Source organism: Podarcis filfolensis (genome assembly GCF_964270895.1).
Source record: "Podarcis filfolensis genome assembly, chromosome: 2".
In the NCBI taxonomy this organism is placed as follows: Eukaryota; Metazoa; Chordata; class Lepidosauria; order Squamata; family Lacertidae; genus Podarcis; species Podarcis filfolensis.
In genome coordinates this window covers 35,360,082-35,376,573 of record NC_139605.1, presented here as the reverse complement: position 1 = coordinate 35,376,573, position 16,492 = coordinate 35,360,082, and the positions used below count along the sequence as shown (strand labels likewise).

The window sequence follows — 16,492 nt, the reverse complement described above, 5'->3', positions numbered from 1 at the left end:
GATAAAACTCTAAACAAAGCATGTAAACTGTAAGCATTAAATAAATGTACTCGAGTTAAAGGGCACTACTTGTTTTCACAATGATAGGATATCAAATTCCTGAGCTTCACATGCCTATATATAGAAGGAGAATAACAAAGGTATTTATTGTGGTCACAGACACTTTATTGAGGGCTTAAATAACTTCGTCAACTCAAGTAAGTAATTAAAACTTGTTCCTAGTGACACGAAGAAAACTTCAGTGCTGTATTCAACTAAATTGCTGTGCTAGTGGAAGCCTGTGGAATAATTCCTGCTACCTTAATGGGACTTTCCCAGTCTCCTCCTCTTCCTGTACATGCCCTGCGCCAGCTCCAAATCTGCTCTGGAGGGCTGGGGGAACCCACATTACACATTTAGGGGGTGCATGGGGGGGAGGAGAGGGGGAGAAGCTTCCACTGCACAAGAAAAATCCTTGCAACTGACAGAACTTCTGCCTTAGTGCTGTTGAATACAGCCCTAAGTGTGGCAGCCAACTAAGTTCTACTTAGAGTAAAATTAACGTACCTGTCAGCTATGTCCGTTAACTTCAATGGGTCTACTCTGAGGAGAACTAGCATTAGTTCCAATCCTACGTCTTGGCCACTGCCCCCCACTTGAGGAAGGACTGGAGATTGGGTTCGAAATGACCATGTGCAAACATGCCTAATGACCGCCTGAAGCAAATCTATGAAATTTTAAGGGAAGAGAAGTAGTGAAGTAGTGACTCTGTGCCTTTGATCCATCAAAATGTTGAAGAATGCAAGACTTGCTCTTGTTCATTTTTAGAAACAGATAAATTCATACCCATATCTGAGGATGCACGCCAGTGTTGTAGCAATCCATATTACAAACCTTCAAAGTAGAATTCTTATCCCAAACTCTCTCAGTCCATCCAACTGTGCTACAGAGAAACGTAAACTGTTTGTGCATTTGGAAACCAAGGGTTGTGTTTTTGAAGGTGTTTTAGAACATAAGAGCAGCCCTGTTAGACCAGGCCAAAGGCTCATTTAGCCAAGCACTCCATTCTCACAGTTGCCAACCAGGTGCCCATAGGAAGCCTACAAGCAGAACCTGAACAACAGGTTCACATTTGCAGTATTTGGGAAAATAATCTTTTACTTTCCACCTCACAGAACTAGCCACCAATTACCCCAAATAAGATTCTCATAATATGCAATGAGTAAGCAGCTATTGACTACTGCCAGGTGGAGGACATTTGTGATTTATTATTCTAGATTCTTGGGCTACCTACCTCAGCTGTCATTATCCACTGAACCATCTTACACATTACACAGTCAGTCCCAGAGCACCGTATTAGTTACCAAGAGGACTGGGCCAATCCCAGACCACTTTGTCCGTGTGTCTTGCCCTCTTTTCAAGAGCAGCAGATATATTTTGGGACTGAGGCATGCTGCAGGAGATTGACAGGTTTCCCAAGAATTCCAGTTTCATTCCTTTCATGTGACAAAGAACTTTTACAAACAGGGAGGTTTGAGGTGAACTGTAACTTTAGAAGGTCACCCAAGGCAACTCTAGGATACTTGCTTACATAAGGCTCTTCTTATTGCCCTCTGTCTGTTCTTGAGCATCTCCATCTCTTCATGCTTGTCAAGGATAGACAACATACTGGGCCATGGTGAAAACATCTGGCCTTGGAAGTCCAGGCCATTTATATGAATGGTTTAGCGGAGAAAGCAACTAATGTCTTATAAGCTTCTAGGTGTAAAGATTGATAAACGACTACTCTGTTATGTATGCAGTGGTTAGAGTGTCAGACCAGAACCTAGGAGTCCAGGGTTCAAATTCCCACTTCGCCATGAAGCTCACTGGCTGAGCTTGGACCTCCCAACCGAGCCTACATGACAGGATTGTTGTGGGGATTAAATGAGGAGGGGGGGGAGAACAATCTACACCACACTGAGCTCCTTGGAGGAAACGGTGAGATATAAATGCAAATAAATAAATAAATAAATAAATAAATAAATAAATAAAATGTATCTTACTGTATAATAAAACTGTAAAGCTGTCATCAAGCTGCGGTTCATGTGGCCACCTACTGGAAGCAGGTGGGCAGCACACGCAGGTGAGAGTGATTGGACAGCCTGGCCTGTTCCTCTGTGACTGCCTCAGCCGCGGTTTGGCTGAGCTGTAAGCGGAGGAAGGTTTGCCTGAGCAGGTGAGCAAGTGAGCTGCCAAAGCTGTGAGAAAGAGGTAAAGTGGAGGAGGACGGGGCTGGGCAGGTGGGCAGGATTGGATCAGCGTGGTGTGGACCTTTCAACCTGCCCTGCACTTCTCCTGTTGCTGCCTCCACTGGCATAGGGATGGGGAATGAAGGGGAGAAAATATTTCTCCGCTTTATCCACCACCCCATCTCCACTGCTACTGGAGAAAATAGCCTACATTTTCTGGCTTCCCACAGCAGTGGCAGTACAGTGGGGCTTAAGGAGGGCAAGAAACATGGGGTTTGGGTGATCTGCAAGGTGAAGGGCGATCCTCCTCCTCCTCCTCCAAGGTGCTATTTTGTGGGGTCTTCTGGCCTTCCAGAGCTAGTGTGGGGCATGTGCAGGAGGAGAGGGGAGAATGCCCCACTGTGTCAGCAGGAGCACCGAGTAAGTTGAATTCAGCTCTTAGTATTTACTCCCAACCTCTTGAAAACTAGACCACTGAAGGGGAAAACTCCTCCTCTTGTATCTTACGCCCTACCAAACACCACATATTAATCACATGGGCTTCGAAATTAATACAGTACTGAATTCCGTGTTGTTCAGCAGATTAATTTGGGAGGGAAAATTCAAAGGCCTCATGCCATATATAAAGAGGAAAAGCACACCATTCTTCAGATCCCCCTGCCCCCAAATGCACAACATACGTAGCCAAAAAAGAGCCATTCATTCCTACTAGATTTTTCAGCACTAAACATTTCAAGCGAATGTGCTGCCTCAACATTATTTACTAATCAAGAAACAAGTAGCAGAGATATCTTTCTGGTAAAAAAAATAACTATTTGGTGCTTTCTCAAGTTTTCCCTCCTTTACAACAGCAGAAATGGTCCCAGGAGGCAAGAAAAATAAATTGCTTAGAGTGAGATATCACTGCAACTCATTCTCTATGCAGGAGATTTTGAAATACCATAGATCTGATACTAGATCTGAGCTTCTAGTTCCATGTATTAACCGTGATTAAAAACAGCCCAAGACAAGGATCTTCAGGTCTTGATTCAAAATTCATCTGTCTTCAAGCTTCTCACAGCAGCTGCTTCAAAAGTCTTGGTTATGACCTACAAAACCCTACATGGTTTGGGTCCTGACTATCTGAAGGACCATATCTCCTTATATAAACCTGCCTGGGCTTTGAGATCTTCTAGGGAGGCCTTTTTCTCAGTCCCACCACCTTCACTTTCATATTGGGTGAGAAAATGTGAGATTGCCTTCTAGGTGGCTTCTCCCAGATAATGGAACTCCCACAGAAGGCTAGGCTGACCTCCTCTCTTACTTTCTTTTCACTGACAGGCAAATATTTTTTTGTTCTGACAGCCTTAGGCCACTGACTGACTGTTGTGGCAGGGTCTCCTGAGGGTGGGTATCGCACTGTGTGCATGTGTGTTTTTTTTAAATAGTTTTAAGCATTTTCAGTGCTGTTTTAATAGGGTTACCTGCATGGTGTGTTTTCAGGTGTATCTGTTTTAATGTAGGTGGCAAACCCACCTTGTGTGCTGCACTGAGAGAAAGGCAGGATATAAAATCAGTAAGTTAAGAAGATGTGAGAAGGGGGGTTCAGGGTCGGGGGAAAGGGACACACAGTGGAGATGCTAAATCCTTCAGCAGCTATTGAAACCCTGTGTGTTTTGGAAAATTTCAAGTAGTCCTTACATACAATTAGGTGAGTGATCTTACCAGCTTCTGAGTCAGTCCAGGTGGAGCCCATTCATATGTAATAGTGTTAAATGTTGGATCTTTCCGAGACACGATAGGATTAGTGATAATCATACGGTTCCTTTTATAGATGCGAACACCATCACCTCCTTTCACCCGGGCAGTTAGCGAAGAGTATTTCGAATCGGAGAGCAAGCGGCCAATTTTCCGATCATCTTCTGCATCGGAGCTCAGACTGTGATCTTCCTGGCTGCATTTACATGACTTGCATATTTTCCTGTGGAAGACAAAATGAGGTCACCCTTTGATATAAGCTGAACCCCAAACAGGCATGTGCTCTTTTGGAGGCTCAGGAATGAACTTTCAAAAACACTGAAGGTTAAAGATTGAAATGGATCATGGCGTAGGACAAAAGACCTTTGTTGGCATGAACTCAATTTGTAAGCTGCAGACTAATGGAATTTGCCATGGTGTGGAATATAAAACTGTAAAAACCCACACAGCAGAGACCCTGGAGAATCAGCCTCAGGGCACAATGACCAAGTGTTACTTCTAAGCTGCTGTGAATGCAGCTAGTCAGTTACACTATTTTGGAAAGAATCACCTGAGAGATGAGGACATGAGTCTCACTGCTTTGTTTATTTAATGCGTTTATATCCCTCCTTTCTTCCAAATTGGAAAAGAACACCCGAGTCTTCAATATCCATGTACAAACCCAGTGTTATCACGCAAGGTGCATTATTTTCTAATATTTTATATAAGAATACATTCACAATTTTTTCCACTGCCCTGATTCCAAAGCTAAACATATGATTTCAAGGGATTTGGATTCAAGCAGCAAAGTCGTTTTTGAGTGCATTGCCTTGGCAGCTAGGTTTAAAGGCATCTGATATATGTAAATAGCTTATTGCAGAGTTGCACAGGAAATATGGGTGTAAGATTCTTTGAAGTCAAGACTAAATAAAATAATAATAAAAAGATTGTGGAAATTTCAGTTTATAAGATGGGGTGGGGGAAACAGAACATACGAGAGTCTTGGCTGCAAATTGATAAGATTAAGCTGTAAATTACTAATTGAGGGAAATATAATAGTATTGTTACCCTGCTCTTAAACATTTCTCCTCCTTTACTGGAAGACTACAATGGGAGAATGAGGGTAGTTCAGAGCTCTATGGCATGAATGGGTTTGTCATTAGTGTATCACTGCAACACATCCTAGCATGAGGTAAGATCAAACCATACAGACTTGAATGTTTACTCAGTGTAGGTTATGTCAAACAAAGACACCCCCCATACATCCTGTTGTGATATCTATAGGCCTCTTGAGTCTCTGTGCTATTTCCCCTTGCCCCAGTTTCTTAAGAATATAAAGCATGGAAATTGTTATATTTGGGAGCAAGGTTATATTTGGGAGTATTCACATGGCAACTGGCCCTATTGGATAGAACTCTTATCCAACAGGCCTTTGGGGCACAATAAGAACAACATCACAGACTTCCCTTGATCTATGTGACTGGGCCTTGTACCGTTGGTCCACTGTATGCAGCTTAGAATCTTTGAAAGCATGAAGTGGCTTAGAAATACTTTTTAATAAAAAATTAACTCACTTGCTTTTGTACATGCATTTCTATAATTAAAGGCCTGCTGTGCTTTGTACCATGCCTTAACTTTGCTTTAAAGGCTGTATATTTGTTCTTAGCTGCTCTGGGCTCTTGTGAGATGAAGTATTGGGACATGAGAAATAAAAACAGCAACATGTTTGCATTCACAGTACACGGCTGATTCTAAAACAGAGGCAAACCACCATCCCCACAATATAAAACAGTCATCTACAATACGTCTAAGCATACAAATACACATGCCAGGGACTTGAAGCTCTGTCGAGGGTATGCTCTGTGGCATAGTGCTGCATAATCTGGGCAACGAATCACATATTCTAAAATCATGTCACGGGTCTGCCACCAACAGACCTCCTCCATTTTAAGTTAGTTCCTGTCTCTGCGATAGCAGCATTTCTGATCCCTCACAGTGATGTGGTCACATAAATAGGTTTCTCTGCTCCTTATCATTGGCTGACACTGGAAGCGGCTGAGCAATATGCCATAGTCAGTGAGGTCATACAGTGAGGTCACAAGGCTAGCAACACTACACATTGTGGAGAAAGGAGAACCTTGATACGGGAATGCAGTTTGGGGCACCAGTTCCACAAGATGCATTGTGTGTGCTTTCCTCTTTACAATGAGGCAGTTCAGCTAGAATCTCTCAGTTGCCTTGACATAAAAGTAAGACAGGAGCGCTTGTAGTACAGTAACACACATATCCTCTTTCTTAATACCCTGGTAAAGCAGTACCAGTCTGCTGCTGTAGGGTTGGGGGTCCAACCCCCGAGACCTATGGGGTCTAAGGGATTCTGAAAGCTCTGGGGGATTTGCCAATTGCTAGTGCTGGCAATTCTGAGGCCCGAGTCTTCCTATGGAATAGAGAAGCATTTTGGGCCGCTGACACAATTGCACCCAAGTGCTCCCTTTGGTTCCTTGAAGTTTAAGCAATCCCCTCATTTACTAGGGAGCTCTGGGCAATGGAAACAGCTGGAATGCAAAGTGGTAGGAAGGGTGAGTGAACACACATAAACATATATTCAATCAGATACTCGAGATCTTAAAGTAAGGGTGAAAAGAGATTTAAGGGCAACACAACAGAAATGCTTTCAAATCTATATGTATGCAAAATACACACTAATTGAGGGAAAATATGAACTGCAGGGAGTTGCATGAGGTGTAAAATCAGCAAATGTCACCTCTTATGCTACTGGACACATTTGTTGTATCAAGAACTGCTCTGCAAGTGGAAAGGCGGTGTTGAATTTTCATCCATTACCTGCAAGACCACCCAATGACTTCCTCCTAGCAGGACTGCCCCACCCATGAGGCAAGGTGAGATGACTGCCTCAGACAGAAGGATTGACAGGGGCAGCAGATCTTGATGTCAGTCTTTATTCAGCACTTGTTTATGATGTAGTTTTTCACTCGCCCCTTATTCCCTGGTGGGGGAGGCATCATTTTGGGGGGTTTCCTGAGGCACCAAAAAGTATTGGTCCAGGCCTGTCACCTAGTTTTTATAAGCATCCATTTCTCCCTTTGGAATTATACAAACCAAGGTCATTCTAGCCTCTAGAGGAACATTTACAGTTGATGTCCACAATTATCCACTAATGAGTTAGATGCAATGTTCCGGGATGGAGTCCATTTGAAGAGATTCTTCAAAGGCTATGCTTTGTGTGGAACCACAATAAAAATATGAACCCAGCTCAAATTTCAAACAAAACAGACAGTGAACACACAAATAGATTTTCGGCACTGATAAAAGAGTAATTTTCAAAAAATAATTTCAAGAGCCTTTCCAGAGCCAAACAACAAATGACATTGCTGTGCCCAGTAGGAGGAAAGTGAATGGAATATACTTAATAGTTTGCTAAATAGCCCCCATCTTGATAGCAAATAAGGAGAACAGGGTTTATTAAACTGTGTTGAAATAATTAGATCTGGAAGCCAGTCTCTCGCAGATGTAGGGAAAGGTATTACAGTGCATAAATCCACATGCAGCATAAAAGGATGCTGGATGGTAAGTCAAGTATAATTACTTTGGCATCTTGCCCTCTTCCCCCTGTTGTGCACATAAAAACCGGTCATGTGGTTGCTCTTCTCCAATTGGCTGATGCCACAGAAGAATGTCTGTTTTCAACCGGCCTTGCCAAAGTTCAATTCAGAAGGAGTACTAGGATTACAGAGTGAGGGCAAATGCTTTCTTTTTAGGATCCCTGATCTCTTCTACTCCCCAAGGAGCATTAAGTCAGTGTGATTACATGTCATTTATGAAAAAAAGAAAGAAAGAATTTTAAATTTTAAAAAGCATGCGGAGGCTTGGGTGAGGGGGAACCACTGCAGAGAACTGAGAAACTATTTCAATGTCTTTCTACAAATTCCAGTCTACCAAAGTCATTCTTTGTCCTAAATAGGTTCTTTAAAAAGGCAAAGAGTCTGAGGCAGGCTGTTTAAAAGCATAGATATCCCTATCTGCAGGCACCTCTCCCTGGAAATCGTTGTCTCCAGTTCTGACCTTAGCAGAGCAGTACATGAAAAGAATGAACAGGGCTGGTGGTGCTGTTATTTGCCAAGGTAGGGATATGGAGGGTGAAAGGGTCATAAGCTTAGAGGAGCTCCAGATCTGTGGTGGCATGATGCAGGTGCCGCTGGAGCTTCCATGTCCACATTGCCATCTTACCTTGCCCTATTGTCATCCTGGCAAGTAGCAGGGGAAAGAAGTGCTGATGCTTCGCCACCACCCAACTTACTGAACCTCACTAAAATCAATCTGCTTGAGGAGTTGGGCTCTTCTCTCTCAACAATGTCTCTAGAAATGCACAGACCTGAATATTGAGATGTCATTTAATGCACAGCCTGTCATACTGGTGGCAATCATTTTGAAGCTTGGCTAACAGATTACAGGACCAGATATTACAGAATACAGTACTGCAACTATTATAGGATCTAGGCCAGTGATCTCTAACCTGACTGGCAGTGGTCTCAGGCTGGGCTCTTTGCAAGCCTATTGGTTAGAGGGCGCTTTCATGTATTGGTTGTATAGATTGCTGGCTTTGTATATTGATCTGCGTATTTTAATAGATTGCCTTGGAAACGCTTGGGTCAAAGGGTGGAATGGATCACAGGAAATGCCAGGGACTGACCCCTGGGAACCTTACGCATGTGTTCTCCCACTCTGCCCTAGTCACAATACTATGATTATTCCCAAGTAGCTAAAGCGTTTGGGAAGAAAAGATGCAACCCAGACAGCAGCAGATTTATAGCATACTTGGCATGGGAACTTGGATCCAAGCTGTCTTAAAATTTTATATTCCTTTGCTTTGCAGATCATAAGCCAGAGACTATATTCTTTCAGATTTTATATATTTGCAGACCATTGCATTAACAGCAGGTAACACCATCATGGTTCTTAAAAAGTGTTTCCTGGCTTCACAGTAGCCTTAATGTAAGGGAAGCAGAGCATGTGTTTTTGTGTGGGTAGGATGATATATTGACACTATTGCTTGTAGCAAATGGAACCAATATCCCAACGGCTCTAATCCAGATCACTCCTTTTAAAAGCTTTTCTGAAACCACATCTCAAAAGTAGTACACATGGTAAAAAAAAAAAAAAAGATTTTTGATGAAACGTAATTCATCTTTTTTCAATGATATATCACTTGTAGGTAATGCAAATATTTGGCACTGAATTTTCTATGATTTCTTGCACAGAGCAGAATTTGGAGGAAGCTATACTCAAGGAAGTCTGAGTAGATGCTAAAGGGAAAAAAGCCAGAGAAGACTAGCATCTTGAAAACCTCTCTGTATTATGATGCTCTATCGTACTAAAAGGTAAAGGTGAAAGACCCCTGGACGGTTAAGTACAGTCAAAGGTGACTATGGGGTTGCAGTGCTCATCTCGCTTTCAGGCCAAGGGAGCCGGCGTTTGTCCACAGACAGCTTTCTGGGTCATGTGGCCAGCATGACTAAACTGCTTCTGGTGCAATGGAACACCGTGACACAAACCAGAGCGCATGGAAATGCCGTTTACCTTCCAGCCACAGCGGTATCTATTTATCTACTTGCACTGGCTACAGTACAGAATAATCAGATTGCTCCCCACCCAGAAGAGTGGAATGTCGTTGACAGTACTTAAAAGAGGACCAAAATAAATAACATATTTACACAAGTCTAATGCGCCATCAAATCTAATGCGCACCTCAGTTTTCAGAACCTTGACATAAAAAAGGATTTCCTGGTGTGTACATGGCGTGTAAGGATTTCCTGGCGCCATGGAATCTAATGTGCACCTTAATTTTTGCAAAAACAATTGGGCCAAAAAAGACGAGCATTAGATTTGAGTAAATATGGTAAATAAAAGTCCCTGAATATCTTTGATGTGAGGAAAAGGAATACTCTCCCAGCTCTTTGCCTTAGTGGTGAACTGGAAGTGTGAGTTCAATACATGAATATCTATGGCGCAATAATAATATAAAAAAATGGGGAAGGAGGAGAGAAATCCAGCAAATTTTTTTGCATAAACAAGAGAGAAGTACAATGCACAGATGGAGGAATCATAAAGTGGGTCCAGATTTGAGCAATGCTTTCATTGCCAGCCTGCTGCAAAAAGATGTCCTAATTGTGGGAGAAAGCCTATCTGCGACTGAGTAAGATTAAAAAGCAGGCAGGAAGGGCTGCTGCATTTTTATGTGTGTCTTGGATCACTGGTCTGAAAATGTTTTCCCACCAAAACCAAAACAGACCAGATTCACTACATGCCTGATAGCTTATGTGAACGCTGGCCGGGCAGATATATCAAAAAGCCTTGACTATTTGCATTCAAACGGGTCACTTGAGTCTTTCCAAACTGTTCCCTTGAGAGTGGAGACTTCAAGGAATGTGGCATTTTTAAAAGATGACATCACCGCTGAAAGAATGGTGTCCTTTGAATGGAATGGAAGGGCCAAGAGAGTCAGGGACACAATTATATAGGCTGACCTTTTGATGGGGAACAAAAGCAGCAAGCTCAAGATTAACCAGTTGAGACTGAATCCTACACATCTGAAAAACTGAAGGAACTTTGGTGTAACTCATTTTAACAGCTGAGCAATATTTGAACAGTCTACTCAGTTGAGTTTTAATTTGGTGCTAGCAATGGCTTACTAAAGGTCAATAAATATTTTCTTCCCGTAAAAGATGGCTTTCTAAGCAGGCTTGCTTCTAGAAGAAGAAGAAGAGTTTGGATTTCATATCCCGCTTTATCACTACCCTAAGGAGTCTCAAAGCGGCTAACAATCTCCTTTCCCTTCTTCCCCCACAACAAACACTCTGTGAGGTGAGTGAGGCTGAGAGACTTCAGAGAAGTGTGACTAGCTGAAGGTCACCCAGCAGCTGCATGTGGAGCAGCGACTGCTTTCTAACATCCTTAACTCCATCATCTATATAGGAAGAGAACAGTGCTGGACTACCTTTCAACGTTGTTGCAAGAATTACTGAGTGTATGCAAAACTCTCTTGAGTGCTTGTGAAATGAAAGCCAGGCTGCTTTTGAGTACTTGGGGGGAAAGTGCTTTGCATCTTTTTTTGTATCTATGGCAACCTCCATGTTAATTTAACTGTAAAATCACAATGAAAATCAGTAACAAAACCATTATTGATCTTATTGGATGCAGGTCTTTCTATCTACTGCAAAGCACAAATGGCATTTAGTCTGTTCACAGCTGCACAAAATCAGAAGACAAGTCAGAACATGAACAACAGCAAAAGTGGAAAAGCAGAATCAAGTATTAAAGGCACTACCTCCAAGAATGTGGCTCAAAGCCACTGCACATCCCTCTGCATCTTAAACATGGCACACCTCTTCCTGATGGTTGATGGCTGATGGACACCTGAAAAACAAAGAAGATGCTGTTATTTTCATTGCTGATTCCAGGGTGGTGTACAAGTGTAACAGTTCAAGCAGCATAAACTCAATGGATAAGAAAATGAGCATGAGGCCAGGCAATCCCCATTTCTTTGATGCATGATGGTTCCATGAAGAGCAAAGAATGGAGCCAACATTAAAAAGATCATATTCCTCCATACTTTCTGAGGCTACAGCAACCAAAATTCATGCCACAAAACCAGAGCAGATGGTGTTCTGGATATATCCTCAGACTGAACCACCATACATGCCTTTTCTTGACCTACACCCTTGTGCAAATTAATTGAAACAATGTAGCTTATTGTACAAAACTCACATATACATGTACAAATCTCACATATACATACATTAGTAACAGATATGACCTCCACTATTTTTAAGCAGCATTTGAACACGGTTTGGCATGGAGTCTGCTAGTTTTGAACAGCCATTGTTAATTTTCGGATCCCTATACCACACTTGAATCAGCTTCTCCATATAGCACGGAGATGACTTTTGCATATAACCCACAAATTCTCAATGGGTTTTACATCCAGGTAATTCCCTGGCCAATCAAGTACCTGTATATGCTGTTCTGTCATGAATTTCTTCACCTCTTTCGATGTGTGACAGGGGATAAAACTTTGTTCCAGTAGGGCCATATATTAACTACATTGAAATATTTGTTAGAATGCCACTGACTACAAGGCAGATGTTTACATGTCACAAATGGAAAGCGATGGACTATACTCCAGCATAGCATTCCTTGGCTCAGCTCTGCATTTGCAAGGTCCCAGGTTCAATCCCTGGCATTTCCAGATAGGGGTGAGAGAAACCCCTGTCTGAAATCACAGAGAAGTGACGTTAGTCAATAATCCTGTGTTAGGTGGACCAATGATCTGATTCAGCATAAGGCAGCTTCCTATTCTACTGTTCTATAGACTTTGCCAGATGGAATGTGCAGAAAAGGAAACACAGATATACAGAATGCAGAGGCTTAAAGTGAGTAGCTTGTGTTAAGGTTTAATTCTGCTCATGCCATATGTCTTCACATAGTTATGGGCGCAGAGGCCCAGATTTTCTTGGAAGTCATGCTTTGCGATTTGAACATCTCTTCCAAAATATGTGGGCAAGTGCTAGGAAAGGGAAGGTGCTCTTCATTTGCTATTAATAAAAACAACACAGCTTGTTTCAAGAATTGAAAATAGATCCCAGAGACTAAGCCCTGTATCATATTAAGCTCTGTAACCACATGAATGTGTTAACCTTGGCAAACCAGTGATCACAGCTCCGTAGAATGAGAAGCAGCTAGGATGGGTCAACCAACAAGGAACAACTCAGTTATGATAATGGCAAAGAACAGGGATTATTCCAGAAGAGGAATGGCATTAAGAATGCTGATTGGTGCTCTCTAAACAATGGCCAGCACTTTTCCTAGATGTTCTCATACCCATGTTCTCATTTCTGGTTCTAAAATGTAAAGATTAATTGGATAGCTCAAGACTGTAAGCCAGCCAAGTGTCCAAAGCGCATTTATACTTAGAAAGGAACTGAGCAGCCATCTTTCACTGTGATAAGATACTTGCTTAAAGTATGTGATGATAAATGACACATTTAAAGCTATATTATCTTGGTAGGATGTTAAGATAAAGAAACACAGTGCTGTCTTAGTTCTGGTTGTTGAAGAATTTGTTTTGCTGCAAGATAAACAAGGAAACATAAACTGAGCATTCATGAGATTGCAATACACTAGTGACTTGATATCCAAGCTCATTTTTATAGGCGCTCTGTACCCAGAAAGACCTAAGAGTTATTTTGAGAATGTGGTCCTAGTTTCCACATCTTTGCTGCTATACTTTGTAGATGGTTTCCATGGTGAAAAATAAAAAGTGTCCTAGGAGAAAGGAAAGGGTGGGGTGGGGTGGGGGCAGAGATTGCTGCAATCTTGCTCTGCTGTTCATTCATGAGACGGCAGGCCCATTGAGAAAAGGGCCTATAAAAATTAATTCAAACGTAATGTTGGTCTTTTAAAAAGGTGAAGAACAGAGAACACTTCTAAGTTTACATGGCACAAATACTCCGATAATTGTGCTCAAAAACGTAACAAATTCCTGCCTTTAATCTTCAGAAAATGATCCAGTGTGACTCTGTATTTAAAGAAGGGGAAAAATGTACTGGTGGCGCCAAAAATGAAGTTGTCCTAAAAGGAAATATTCTAGAGAAATGGATACCGTGGAATGCCGACTTCATAATCGGCCTTGTCATTGTCCCTTTCCCCCACCCCCAAGGAATTTTTCCAGGCTCCAAAATCCATTTCCTCAGACCTGGCAGAAATTCTTCTGCATGTCAAAGATTATACACAGAGGTGCCAGTCTGCCCTTGAAAGCAATGCAGCCTTTTCTCTCTCCTCGCCCCCCCCCCTTTAACAGGAAATATATTTGTGTGTGTCTATAGACGTGTAGAGGGAGCAAGCTGGCAGAAGTACAGTGCATTTTGGTACAGACATCGCACAGCCCTTCCGTATTCAAGCAGCTTATTCGCTCGTGTGATTTACCCTCACACGAAGGAGAGAGCAAGCCTGTATTCACTGCTCTCATTCCTGCTGACCCTCGCTATCAATACAAAATCTGAAAGTGTGGGGGAATGGGACAGGCGATGGGGAGGACATTCTGTATCAACTCCCCAAGCATTTTTGAACCCTGGTCCTGCAGGGTCCTACATACACATACGCAACATGTCCCTTGCTTCAGATCTTTCCAGCACATGGGTGGTGGGGCCGGGGGGGGGGCTACCCTACTCTATCCCTCATATGATATCAATTACGCAAAGCTAATCCTCACCAGCGAATGCCAGGCCACCCATTGCAACAGTTTTGCTTTGATGCCACAGCAACAAGTTGCATTTAATGTTCCCTTTTCCTTTGCGAAAGCTCTAAATCTCATCTGCTCCTTTGCAATGCCACTCTCTTTGATGTAGCTCCCTGCTTATGGAAGGCTCTTACCTGGTGCCATCATTACATATCTTTAGGCGCCAGGCAAAAACATCCCTTTGGCTTTTCTATCTATTTTTTATCTATGGCCTTTTCATGTGGGTGGGGTGTTTTAATCGAGTTTTTAAAATTATATTTTTTTAAATGCTGGTTTTAATGCATGTTTGTGCTTTATTTGGTTAAAATAATTGCAGATAGAATAAACAAACAAACAAACAAAAGAATAGCACAATAAAAGCAGAACAAATATAAACCAGAACGTTTGTGTTATTAAAATCCTCGAGAGAACCGGAGGGTGGCAACATGAGAATGGGCCTTTTCTGCAGTGGCTCCCTGTCTGTGGAATGCTCTCCCCAAGAAAGTTCACCTGGCGCCTTCATTATACACCTTTGGGCGCAAGGTAAAATGTTCCTTTTTTACCAGGCCTTGAGTTGATTTGATTGACATCCTACGCCCTTTTAAAATACAATGGTACCTTGGGTTACAAACACTTTGGGTTACAGACTCTGCTAACCCGAAAGTAGTATCTTGGGTTAAGAACTTTACCTCAGGATGAAAACAGAAATTGTGTGCCGGTGGCATAGCGGCAACAAGAGGCCCCATTAGCTAAAGTGGTACCTCAGGTTAAGAACGGTTTCAGGTTAAGAACAGACCTCCGGAACAAATTAAGTTTGTAACCAGGTACCACTGGTTTTGGGGGGCTTTGGGGGGTGGGGGTGGGGGTGGGGTTATTTGGTTGTTTTTATTTTGATTATATATTTTTTGGTTTTATATTTTGATTTTGTTCTGTGAACTGCCCTGAGACCTCCGGGTATAGGGCGGTATATAAATTCAACAAACAAACAAGTTAGTTATGGGATTTCAGCAGGTCATTATGGGATATGCACTGATTGGAAAAACAAGCAGTATTTTGCAGGAGCCAACAGTACTGAAAGCTGGATTGAGTGTGACCGCCCCAATAGCACCATGAACACAAATCATCATGAATGCACACAAAAAAGATCTCTGGAGGGGCCTCAATCTTCCTATAAAATAATCATGGCATTTTATGGTTCTCTAGAGCTTAGGGTTGCCAACTAACCAAGAAAAACTTTGTCCCTGTGCCTTTTCACTGATCAACCATTATCACTTATCTCCTTCAAATGCCTGCACAAAGAAAGGCGTAGCTAGAGAGGCTGGCTAAAAAGCTGGCAACAATTGCAAGCCTTAGATTATAGAACATCACTCGTAATGCCCTTGCCAAAAATGATTCTCTGTATGACAAGACTTTCAGTGTACTTAGGGTGGTTTTTTTTTAAAAAAAGAGCCTTCTATCCAGAAATATGGGTCTCTTTAGTTCGTGTTCCAAAGTCTCATAATAGTTGCTGGCAAGCTTTGGGAAAATGAGGGAGTAACTGAAAAAGACAAATTAGGCACAGGGGAAAGCACACTGCGGGAGATAAATAAGGAAGAAGCCTGGATTGTTATCCTGGTTTGAGTTTCTCCAGCTCCACCCATGTGCAAATGTTTCTTGAAAGAATGATGCAGTGAAATATGAGGTGAAGTTTCACAGGCTGAAAATGAGAGATGACTGTAAAAAGGCATAATCCTGCTAGATAAATTTAGATGTCTGGGTGTCTGGTGGATAAAACAGAAGAAAAATAAGCTCTACTTATCCGAATGAGAGATAACATTTATTTTTAAGATCTTTTCTTAGAAATTCATATTTGAAATGGTGCTTGACAACGCAGTGGTGACTGGCTTCACAAGAGGAGAAGAGGGCCAAGACAATTTGTTCCAAGGAAGACTGGTCTGGGGGTGGCAACCTTAGCTGGCAATCATCACCACAATCCTAGAGCAGGACACAGACAGGAGTGGAAAACTGCCTTCTCTCATGGTGTATGCATTCATTCCTTTTATCCATTTTTGGCTCCGAGCCAAATGGGTTTTGCAGGTTTTTGAAATAACAACAATAATAAAAAGGCGGTCTTCCTTCCTTCGTCTTTGACACTCTAGGCACAAGCTGCTTCCGTAGCACAAAGTAATTTTCACCAGCTGGTATGTTAGGACAGAGAAAGCTTGGCCTCATTTGCTCTGGGAACCCCCAAGTTAGACTACTGCAATGTATTATACATGGGAGTGCCTTTGAA

General features: G+C 42.2%; 1 protein-coding gene across 3 annotated transcripts in view; it reads right to left on the bottom strand.

Moving 5' to 3' along the window:
• Positions 1-16,492, bottom strand: part of LMCD1 (LIM and cysteine rich domains 1) — a 53,984-nt gene that overhangs the window by 18,795 nt on the left and 18,697 nt on the right. For all 3 annotated transcript variants that reach the window (XR_014545034.1, XR_014545035.1, XM_083602197.1), the window contains exons 2-3: positions 11,272-11,360; positions 3,915-4,170 (exon numbers count right to left, since the gene is read on the bottom strand). Coding sequence is in view for 1 of the 3 variants with exons in the window: in XM_083602197.1 (XP_083458323.1) it covers positions 3,915-4,170; positions 11,272-11,360 (345 nt within the window). In the remaining 2 variants the exon portion in view is untranslated. The remainder of the gene's footprint in view (positions 1-3,914; positions 4,171-11,271; positions 11,361-16,492) is intronic.